The following is an 11,829-nucleotide window of genomic DNA, read 5'->3' as shown; positions in this document are numbered from 1 at the left end:
TGCGTGCGTGCGTGCGTGTAAGAGAGAGAGAGAGAAAGAGAGAGAGGGTGGCCACCGAGCTTTATACTGGCTATCATATACTTCATCATCATGTACAGAGCTTTTAGCTCCCCTGTAATAGTCAATATATTCAATGAACCACAGAGTAACCCCTTGTTAACGTCCTCCATACTGTATGTACCTTCCAAAGGAGCGGAGCGGAGCAGGGCTGGGCTGGAACTAGTTAGTCGAGGTTAGTAGTTTTCACTCTGTTCCAGGTTGAGTATGAATCAGGAAGATTAGCTGGGTCTCTGTCAGGGAAAAGAAGACCTTTCCAGGGAAAACTAGACAGGATACTGGGCAGTTAGCCATTAGTCGGGTCAAAAGGAAGATGCTTGCATGACCTTTTTTGGCCCAGGCTTGAAGGGTACCGGTGTGGGACTGGCTGAGGAGTGTGTGACAGCAGTCCAAGTCTGTGCAAGAGATAAACGCGCTACACCAACGTGTATGACTTGGAGTACGCCCCCACACTCTGTTTCTGCAGTCTCCCCAGAGCAGAGGAGCTGTTCTCCAGCAGCGAGTCTCTGGAACCCCCCACCTTGTTACTGTTGGTTGGGTTACTGCTAGTGCTGGAAGTAGAGGCAGTTGCCGCAGTGTTGGAACCGGGCATGGTGAGAGTCCTCTGGGGAAGGGTGGCGGTGCCCGAGCTTACGCCCAGGCTGCCCAGCCCAGAGTGACCCAGTGTCAGGGCCTGCTGCTTGGCCGGGTCTAGAGTCATATGGCGGCCCTGGGTGTGGTACGCCCGCTGTGCCAGGCTACGGATCGAGGCTTCCCGCGGTGGCACAGCTGGGCATGGGTCATGCAAGTCCCCTTGTTTGCGGAAAAATGGGTCCGACTTCATGTAAAGGGGTAGGTTGCAGAATTCACCTGAAGAGGAAAGCAGAGTTGTAGGGACATGTTAAAAGATATACAAAGTATTTTATCTAATAGATGTTTGCGTGGTTTTACCTGCCTAAACACTGATTTATATCACGTACGCCCGTACAACAAAGTATAAAGCAGGCTTCAAAATATGTGCTAGGCTCCTTTTCCTCTATACGTACTTTTGTTGGCGCGGTGGGGAATGGGCACAGCCACATTTTTACCACGGTCATAGTCCTGGGGTTTGGGTGGCGAGGCAGTGAAGCGGCAGATGCCTGGTTCGGAGGGCGTGCTGAGGGAGGTCATGCTGTCTGCGGGGTCATTGGTGCCAGTGGTCATCTGGTCAGACGAGCTGTCGGAGATGAAGCACTCTGTGATGGTGAACTTGGCGTGCTGCAGGTGCTCCTCCAACTTGGCGTGCTCATAGGCCCTCGCCAGCTCCTCATACGTGGACGAAGCACTCTCTGTGGACACCATGCTGTTGCGACCCTTATCTGGAGAACCAAATGCACAGACATTCTGCATGAAAACACTTTGACACTGCTTAGTATGGAATATTGTACATTGTTAAGGGGCCAAGCCCGAAGGGACTTTGGTCCCTTATTGTATTTGTCTGTTTTTTTTTCTTCTTCTCCTTCTTCTCCTTCTTCCACCAAAAATAGCAGTTCTGGCTTAACCGTGCAGTCAGTTTGGTCCAACACTGGACGGTAATTCTTGTTCTGCATCAGGCAGGATGATTGTATACAGTAGGGGGTAGGCCTATACATTTGTATACTCTTTATTCATATTTACAAGACCGGTGCCCGTCTGTAGAGCACCGAGTCGGTAATGATGGAAGTTGGAGATCCATGCCCCACCCGGCTATGCAATACCCGTTGTACCCGTGTCAGAGTACCCGTTCCACCCATCTGTCTGTGTCCCTTTTATGCCCATATATGGAGATTTCTGTATCTGTCTCTCTGTGTCCCTTTATTCCTATATATGGAGTTCTGTGTCAGGCATGCCCATTACATATGGAGTATTGTGATGTCAGAACAGGCCTGCTCCATATATGGAGCCTGGTTAGAGGCCCTGTCCAGAGCCCAGGCAGAGGACTTTTGTGACGGTTCTGGATAACCGTGGGTCCGACCGACTAGACACCGGGCATTGCACTCCCTGTGGCGGTGTGGAACGTGTGTGTCGAATTTGAAGTTGGTGGGGCAACCGGTTCTCAAGTTACGTAGATGTACACACATACAGAGACTTGGTGCATTTATTATAGATAGATGGATAGTTTTTAATACTCAAAGGTATCTTACTGTACTTACACTGCTTTGCTGTCTCTGGTGCCTGAATTTGCCCCACGGGATCAATAAAGGTGGTGATATAATGTATTGTAACTAACATTTGACCTTCAGTATACGAACATCTGATAAACAGCCAATTAATAGCCACTGTTAAGATACTAGAGGTTCGGGCCGCATAAAGTTTGCGTCACTACACAGCCTTCACAGTCACCTACGCCACACCGCAGATCCGACCAATATGTTGGAATGGCCATAATCATAGGGGCAGATCTGAGGTTCCGGACAACTGATTATCCCAACTACTTGACGGTGGCACCACAGACCACACTCCCTGAGTCTTGTCACTGAGCGTGCCGGCTTTTAAGCATAGAGTAATAAAAGGCTGAACCGGAGGGATAGTCCCGCCCCCCGCTATTTCCGCATTATTCCGATTTGGACACCAAACTTTGATGTCCAAAATGCGGAAGTGCAAACGGGCGCTCCATGTTAAACTCCAGCGGCACAGGGTTTCCTCGTCATAAATCCACGGGTCCGCCTGCAGTCCCACCTCTGACCAGTAGGGCCGAGCGCTTCAACGTTGGAGAGCCTCACTGGGGACTTGGTTTTAAGTCGGTGGGAACCTATATGCACATGACCATATATGGGCATATCGGTCGGATCTCTGTATCTGTCTGTCCTTGTCCCTTCTATGCCCAATATATGATGTCGTTGATGTCATATATATCATTTTGGCTCCACTCACCTGTGTCTTGGGAGAGGCTGGCGCTGTAGCTGTCACTCTCTGTGGCGGTGATGCCATGAGAGCCCATAGTGCGCCAGTCTGAGGTCAACGTTCGCGCTGAAACTGTTGACTGGCTCTGGCCTGGCCGGCTCAGAGTCCACTGGCTGGAATATCGGTTCCTGGAGCTGTGAACCGATTTGATACTCTTCCTGGAGACAGGGTCTTGAGAGGAACACACAGAACAGTCATTGATATAGTAACTGTGGTTGTAATCACAACATGTTAACAGCATTAAAAAAATAAAACATAAATAAAAACATACTAGTGCCTGGGCGGATGTCTGACATGTCAATCAAAGGCCCTGAATTCTGGATGAGGGCTTGGTGGTGCAAAGACACGCCCGTGCAGAAGTTCTGGGGATTCACTGATTGGCTGAACTCGGTGTCCGTCACTGGCACAGCTGCCTTGTCCTCCCCTATTAGAGACAACAGAAATATTTACAATGTGCTCCGTTGGAACGTTTACATTTAAAATAAATAAGCATTATGTTGAGTGAGCAAGATGCAGACACAGACCTATCTGTTTGATGCCTTCCTTGTCCTCGATAAGCAGCTGGACGCGTGGAATGTCAATGTGGAGCCTCGGGCCTTGAGGTGGTCCCTTCACTGGCGTGTCCATACTGCGGTTGTTCTTACTGCGCACACGCACACACAGAAGTGCTATTAGTTGCGCATTTACTTTGTACACTTTTGCTAATTCAGCTCAGTTTAAATTCATTTTGACTCCTAAGGCCAACAAGGCAACAAATGTCTATTCATTTTCATCAAAGACACGAAAGCTTTAATTGGCCATGGCAGCTCAAACCATATCCAGAATTTATAATTTAGGTTCTTACCTGATAAGCATCTCTGCCAGGCTCTTAGCATCTGCAGAAACAAATAGCTTAATTAGATTACAGCGGAGTGTGAAGCTAATCATACAGTAAAACCTCTGTCTCTCTCTGTGGGTACTTCATGTTCTCCGTGTGTGTGTGTGTGTGTGTGTGTGTGTGTGTGTGTGTGTGTGTGTGTGTGTGTGTGTGTGTGTGTGTGTGTGTGTGTGTGTGTGTGTGTGTGTGTATGTGTGTGTGTGTGTGTGTGTGTGTGTGTGTGTGTGTTGCTGGGTTCATGTTCTCCGTCTCTCACCTCTGAGTCGTTTGAGCCTTTTCTCCTTGCGCTTCCTGCGAATAATGAAGAGCAAGGCCACGCCCAGTGTGACCAGGATGACCGGTGAGCCGATGGAGAACAACTTTTTCACGTCGTCCCCTTCTCCACGGGCCGACTTAATAGGAGGGATGGTGCCTGCAGAGTGAGCATGGTAATAGAGAGACAGAGGCAGACAGACATCAGTTTTTGGGGGGCAAATGAACTCTGAGAGTGTAAAACTCAAATTGACACATTTTTACACAGTCTTTGGTGTGTAGTAAGATATACATATACTAGGAACTAAAACATCGCATGATGGATGCACCTGGGACGTATCCTCAGTGATGTATCCCAAGGTCATCGGGGTTTCGGGTCTCGCAACATCATACCCCTCACTCAGGTGACCCAGCCGGGGTGATCAAGTCCCGACTTACGACCCACGATCAGTCCCATTAGGGAAAGACAGGGCCACACAGTCCGCCGCTCCCGAACTACTCTGCCGGGACTGGGAGGTCTGGCGCGTGGAAGGACTAGGCTCTGTGGCTTGACTCCTGTCCGGGCCCCTCCTACGTCTCACCAGGTCCACTCCTGCTCTCGACCAGGTGCAGCGCAGGACCTGTGCGTTGCCCCAGACTCCCAGCACCAGACACTTCATTCAGGAGCGGTGGATTATTGAGCCGCAATGGTTCTATAGTATACCGTGGTACAGAATGTGCTGTACAGTATGTACAGTATACCTTTCTTAAAGGACCACTTCACCACTTTTCAACTTCTCTTCCTATAATTGGTCCTAACTACTGTTCATGATAAAATACCACAATTTCTTTCCTACTCAGTCTGTGTCTCATAGGAGGGATGTGGGCAGTTCAGAAACCGTCTTCCAGTGACATCATCGATGGGGAATCCAAGCTAATAGAAACGGCAGGCTTTCTAGTCCTGAAAAGTTGCAATGCGAAAATGGAAGCCATCGTTCTCACGATAATGAAAATCTAAACATTTTTGTAAAAACATATTGTTTAAAAAAAAAAATCTGCCTAATGATGATGTCACTGGAAGACGGTTTCTAAACTGCCCACAGCCCTCCTATGAGACACAGACTGAGTAGAAAAAAATCGTGCCATTTTATCATGATTATTAGTGAGGACCTATTATATGAAGATAGGTTGAAAAGTGGTGAAGTGGTCCTTTAAACGGAGCTCACACAGCGAAGGAGAAAGTAAGAGACACTTACTGCCATCGTAGTCTGTGGTGGCAAACTGTGAGGTTTGGTTCCCACAGCCGGCGCTGTTGCAGGCCTTCATCTTCAGCTCGTACCAGGTGGCTTCACGCAGCTCACTGAGAAACAGCTGAGTGCTGGAGTTGGCCTTTAGGCTCTGCCAGGTCCAGGTGCCCTTGGGCCTGAAGTCCAGCATCAGGCCAGTAATGGGGCAGCCGCCACTGGTCCAGCCCTGCAGGTTGATCCCTGCATGCGTGGAGTTGATGTGCGTGAGGAGTGGTTGGTCCTTGTTGAACACTGGCTCTGTTGGTAGGAGAGAACGCAGTTAAACAAAATGTATTGCAATGATATCTATGCAAGCTGAGGAATCTTATGTTTTATCTACACAGACAAGTCTGGAGGGTAATTGAATTAAATGAATATCGTACTCGGCTACTCGCTATTTAAGCTGTCTAAGCTGAAAACCGTCCAACTACCAACTCTACAGCAATAGGCTGGCACAGCATGTGCTTGTTGCAGTATTCATTGAAGATAGTTGGGTGTGGAAAAGATGGCTTGCTGTCACTGGGTGTCATATCGACCTTGTGCAACTTTTCTTTGGCAGCCATTTAGCATTTCGCCTAGTGGGAGTTTAGTTTACTTAAAGTGCTGACTGAGAATAGTCCCATTTGATTGCCTAAATTAACTTTAGGTTTAGACTTTTAATGTGCTTTGTCTGTTAGTGGGCCACTGTAAGAAAAATCACACCCGTGTGAACTGAGTGGTGTAAGGTCTTATATAGACTGATCAGCTGTGGTCTGACGTAATGTCTGACGTAATGAAATAACACCCGTGTGAACTGGGTGACCATAGCAACCATGCTCATTTTTTGGTACGAACAGACAGACAGACCAACAGACATACAAGTAAACTAACAAAGCCAGTTGTAGGAGTGGTTTACACCACTCAAAAAGAATAGGTAGAATATAGGTAGTGCAGCACTAAGTACTCTGACAAGGGATGCAATGGGTACAACGGCTACTGCATAACCGGAGGGGCAATGCCCATTTGTTCCCAAATGGCCTTCGTTCCCAATGGGGATAGGCCTATTTTACGATGCATTTTAAAGTCTGACTTTGCATTTCTAAAGATGTACGTATGACAGCTGATGATTATTACACAATACACATCCAAAATGGTGCCGCATTACACGGCGCCGTGTCATTTGGCCCTCATTTCTATCCTGTGCTAACAATGTAATGCTCGGTGTATTTGGTTTCTTCTCGAGTCTATACTCATTTTAAGAACGCATACACACAATTTACAAAGCGTACACACAAGTTACAAAGCGTACACAGAAGTTACAAAGCGTACACACAAGTTACAAAGCGTACACACAAGTTACAAAGCGTACACACAAGTTACAAAGCGTACACACAAGACTCCGAGACCTCCGAGGTGCGAACATTGCACAAGAGTGCACTACAGGAATCTGGCGCCTCTGTGATGGCAAAGCAATATTTAAACATATACAGTGTTGTATCACATCATGTTATGTTCCCATAAGCGCTCTCTCTCTCTCTCTCTCTCTCTCTCTCTCTCTCTCTCTCTCTGAAAAACGGGTCCATTTGGGTCTATTTTACAAGTTAGGTCATAATCAAATGTTGCAAAGAAGCAGATGAAAAAATGTATAATAACAAATAACAGATCAATGTAGCCGTATCTATTTGTCTATCTACTGGCTTCTCTCTCAATTCAATTCAATTCAAATAGCTTTATTGGCATGAATGTAATAACTACAGTATTGCCAAAGCATGAAATGCAGCAAAAAAAAAACCCTAAGCAAAATAAAATAAAAATATAACAGAAAACAAACATACAAATAGAACATTAACTTTTACAATACAATATGCAAATACTGTCATACTGGTTAAAAATGTACAGTATTAAATGTGTCCTTAAAGGAGCATTCAGTGATTTGGGTGATTTGGAAAAACCCCCGATATTTGTCCCTCATTTTGTGAGTCACATATATGCAGTCACATATCTCTCTCTCTTATACAGTAATCACTGTGTTTCCCTTTCCCTCACCTCTTCCATGGGTCTTAGCTTCGATGATCTCACTGATACGCCCAGAGCCTACGCTGTTCTTCGCAGCCAGTTTAACCTTGTACCAGGTGCCACAGCGCAGGTTGTCCAGGCGGAAGGAACGCTCAGTAGAGCTGATGAACACGTCTCTCCACTCCTCCGTGTTGTCCACAGAATACTGAAGCACAAAACCTGCATGTACAACCCACAACAGAACTCAAAGTTAAACACTGACACACACAAAAAAAGTATTTTTAACTGAAGAAAGTGTCACTAATTGCCAACAGAGTTGTCTGACAAAGTATAGATAGATATTATAGATGCATGTTTTGTTGCATGACCATTTAAAAGCTAAATCAAACCTAATTCAAATCCAGATGTCCCAAACATCCAAGGATTAAGTAGCATTTTCACTGCAGCTACACTTCTCAACACCAGAGGGCAACAGAGCACAATAAACGGCTCCAACTTGTACTTTTAATTTTTTTGTTACCCTATTTCAAATTCACACACAAGATGACTGTTTACAATTACAGAACAAGACACTGTCTGAAGCATGCGCAATAGGGAATCATAGAGGGCCAAAGGAATGAATTAGAGGAAGGTAGAAGGTCAGTAAATACAAAAACACAAGAACATGATGGAAGCAACAGTGAGGTCAAGTGTTTTGCTCCAGTAAGTCAAGTCCTGTCTAGAAAACAGCACAGTACCTCTGATGGAGCTTCCTCCGTTGTCCCCAGGTATCCAAGACAGAGTTATGGAGGAGGTGGAGGTAGTGGCGACAGTCAGACGAGGCTGGTCAGGAGGGACTGGACACAAGCACAGAAAGCCCAAATTATACTTGGTCATTATGACGGTGTGGTGTGCTGAAAATAGCTCATCTACAAGCTCACTGTAACACATTGCGGACGCGATGCTTTGTGTGAGCTTGTAGACCTGCTACTTCCGGTGTGTGCAAAACATCATAATTGATGGAGCATAACAGCAACAATTAACAGAACAAAGATACATAAAGTATCTGGCTTCATCCACTGCTCTCACCTTGCACCAACAGATTGACTATGATGGTGTCAAAGCCCAGGGTGTTGGTGGCTGTGCATGTGTAGTACCCAGAATCCTCTGCTTTGACGGAGCGTAGTACCAGCGTGCCATTGGATAAGATCTGTCGCTGGCTGTCAGCCGTCACTGGGATGGCAGAGTCATCACTGAGAACAAATTAAGAATGTGATTATAATAATAATAAGACATTATTGTTATGGCATTACAATTGAACATTATTTTAACTGTCAGCAAAACTGAGAATAGTCCTTTTTTTCCCTCAAGGTTTGATTTATGAGTTTCACGTGAGGTCTGCTGTGTGTGAGTGGCGTTCCTCGCACCTGTCTTTAGTCCATTTGATTGTGGGTGTGGGCTCTCCGACTGAGCCGCAAGGCAGACGCACCTCCTTCATCCAGGGTGTGGTCACTGTCCCTCCAAAGGACAGAATCTTTGCTGGGGCTAGACACACAGACACAGGCACGCGCACACACACACACACATTTTAACTTTTCGTTCAACATTTGTAACTCAAAGGGCACCTACGGATGGCTGCAATTCGAAACTGGCCCCCGTAAAATCTGAATCCCCCCCCACCGCCCCCCCTTTTCCCCTCACTGTATATGTTTCTTTTCCCTTTTTATGATGAATTCCTGTTCTGTTCTTTGTCTATATAGAAGTGTCTATTTGTACGTCTCTAAATGTTTTGATGAATTGAACATGGTGGACCCTGTTGTAAACAAGTGTAATGCTTAATTGGGTCGTCCACTCACAGTTAACAGCCTTTGTATTGAGTTTGTGCTTGAAATGTACTGTAATTCTGCAAACTGTTAATACAATTTTCAATCAATCAAAAACAATATACAGTACATACAGTACTGATAACCCTGCACATTATCTGCCAAAACCACCGTGGGTCTCCTGCCAATGTCTGGGTTTGCTGACAGCCCAGTTGGCCTGAAGGCTGAAGGGAAGCCTTTTCCCAGCTGTATAGTGGTGTTTTTTTGTTTTTTTGCATCTAGCCCCTCCTCATGCACTCAGTGTGTCAGTACAGCAGAGATACTCCCTCTATTGATCCCTGCCCCCGACACCTCTCCCCAAGGGTCAGTTTACTGGATAGGCCCTGTTCATCACCACATAATTAACAACAGCGTGTCTTGCAACAAAGCCGGCGCTCAATCAATACTACAGCTGTCAGTCAATATAGCACAGAGAGAGAAAGAGAGAGAGAGATTAAAGCACAGAGAGAGAAAGAGAGAGAGAGAGATTAAAGCAGGCTGTTAAAGGGAGCCTATTATGTTTCTGTCTTATACTCACACAGAGAAATGTGTGTTCATTAAACCACTTTCAACCTCGCATCTTTGGGCATGTCATTATAGGCGCTAATTTTAAACAATGTTTTTGTTGTTTTACATTTTTTTAAATAAATTATAGTAGCAAAAATAGCAGATCTACAAGCTGAAAATGTGTCGCATCGTGATGCATTGTGAGCTTGCGGATAAGCTATTTTTTGCTATTCGTCGTACAATTTGTCCCCGAACAATGACAATAAAGATATTCTGATTCTGATTCAATTAAGTGCATAGAGGCGTTAACTCTAAAATTCAACCCGTGAGGCTCCATTTTTTACACTCTTGTTAAGTGTTCAACTCTGAAAATTCAACCCGTGAGGGTCCATCTTTACACTCTCGTTAAGTGGTCAACTCTGAAATTCAACCCGTGAGGGTCCATTTTTTTACACTCTTAGGCCTCAGTCACACTATTGAGATGGCTGTCTTGTCCGTGTCTTGTGTCTTGTCCGTGTCTAATGGCCGCCCCCAATGTATTTCCAATGGAAGTCACATGGTTTCACCAAACATTTTTGTTTGATGGCTGTGTTGTGCCCCCCTCCCCCCCATCAAACAAAAATGTTAGGTGAAACCATGTGACTTCCATTGGAAATGCATTGGGGCGGCCATTAAACACAGACAAGACACGGACAAGACAGCCATCTCAATAGTGTGACTGAGGCCTCAGAGTTCAATTAACATTGGGGAGTTTTATGTGCCTGTTTCCTTCCTCCATAATAACCTTTACCACCAACCTCCCCTACCCTTCTCGTCTACCACTCCACGCTCGCCCGGAGGGACCCACCTTTCCCAGCAGGCTCCACCGTGACCTTTTCGCTGATGTTGCCGCGGCCAGCGGTCGTCACAGCCGCTGCCCAGATGTGGTACTGTTTACCACGGGTCAGGTGAGTGATGCGGTAGAACAGCATCTCTGGGTTGGCCTCGTACTCGCTGGGCGCCTGCATGGGCACAGGGAGGGAGGGAGAGGGCACACAAAGTCATGTTAACCCATTCTGGACGGGAACCCCCTTTTGGTGTTCCAAATTATGAAAAATAACAGATCTACAAGCTCATAGCGCGGCACAGAGTGCCGCGCTACGAGATTGTAGAGCTGCTATTTTTGAAAAATCGTGAACATATGGCACACATCTTTGAATATATATTCTTTCAGAGCGAACGTTTTTAACTCAAACAACATACACCCTGGAACAACATATTTTTAGATGGGGGTCGGTGGCCAATTACATAACATTTTGGGGGTCCTTGACATGAAAATGTTTGAGAAGGTTTTTCAAGAAAACTGTCAGGATTTAGAAGGCATTTGTAGAATGGTCCTCAGGTCTAGATGGTTTAACAGGGGGTGGGGGGGGGGACGCCACACACTGACACAGCGTGCAGTCGCTCTCTCTCGCTACCAGGAAGCCGGCACTGGAAACATGTTCGGAGGATAGCGCGGAGTATATAGGGGCTGCGACAATCGATTCTTTCTTATAGCGATTCATTCTTCAATTAATCCTTATCTCAAACTTTGGTGCAAAATTGGGAAAATAGCAGATCTTACAAGCCCACGTTGCAAGGTTGTATATCGGCTATATTCATATAGGTATTGATTGTCAATTGATTATTTTATTATTGACTATTGATTATTTTTCATTAAAATGGATTAAATGTATTAGTCATTTAGTCTGATGAACTATTTCACCTGTCGTTGGGAGCGGCCTCGTTAGAAGAGGCTACAGTATGCTGTATATGTATATGGTAAAAATATGCATACGGTAATAATATATATTTGAAAATGCACACACACACACACACACACACACACACACACACACACACACACACACACACACACACACACACACACACAACACACACACACACACACACACACACACACACACACACACACACACACCAGTATATACGGTACATACAGTGTGAGCATGTTTGAATATATATAAATAGTAAATACCAGTGTCTGTTATGTATAGCCTACTTCCACAACACACACATATCTTATACTTCCTACCATGTTACACCTCTGGCCTCGTCCTCTCCTCTCTCTCTCTCTCTCTCTCTCTCTCTCTCT

The 11,829-nt window shown here is 45.7% G+C and overlaps 1 protein-coding gene across 1 annotated transcript in view; it reads right to left on the bottom strand.

Annotated features, from left to right (window-relative positions):
- Positions 1-472: 472 nt before the first annotated feature.
- The window catches only part of LOC306928680 (cell adhesion molecule DSCAML1-like), a gene marked incomplete at its 3' end in the record, with an annotated part of 90,780 nt that continues 79,423 nt past the window's right edge, over positions 473-11,829 (bottom strand). Inside the window, 13 exon segments of the mRNA XM_079508950.1 lie at positions 473-906; positions 1,083-1,394; positions 2,929-3,129; positions 3,230-3,382; positions 3,483-3,601; positions 3,803-3,833; positions 4,092-4,247; positions 5,323-5,610; positions 7,378-7,566; positions 8,085-8,183; positions 8,416-8,579; positions 8,754-8,871; positions 10,543-10,696. Coding sequence (XP_079365076.1) covers positions 473-906; positions 1,083-1,394; positions 2,929-3,129; positions 3,230-3,382; positions 3,483-3,601; positions 3,803-3,833; positions 4,092-4,247; positions 5,323-5,610; positions 7,378-7,566; positions 8,085-8,183; positions 8,416-8,579; positions 8,754-8,871; positions 10,543-10,696 — 2,418 coding nt within the window.

Source organism: Electrona antarctica (genome assembly GCF_951216825.1).
Source record: "Electrona antarctica genome assembly, chromosome: 8".
Lineage (NCBI taxonomy): Eukaryota > Metazoa > Chordata > Actinopteri > Myctophiformes > Myctophidae > Electrona > Electrona antarctica.
Note: the sequence above shows the minus strand (reverse complement) of the source record. Positions and strands in the feature narration are given on the sequence as shown.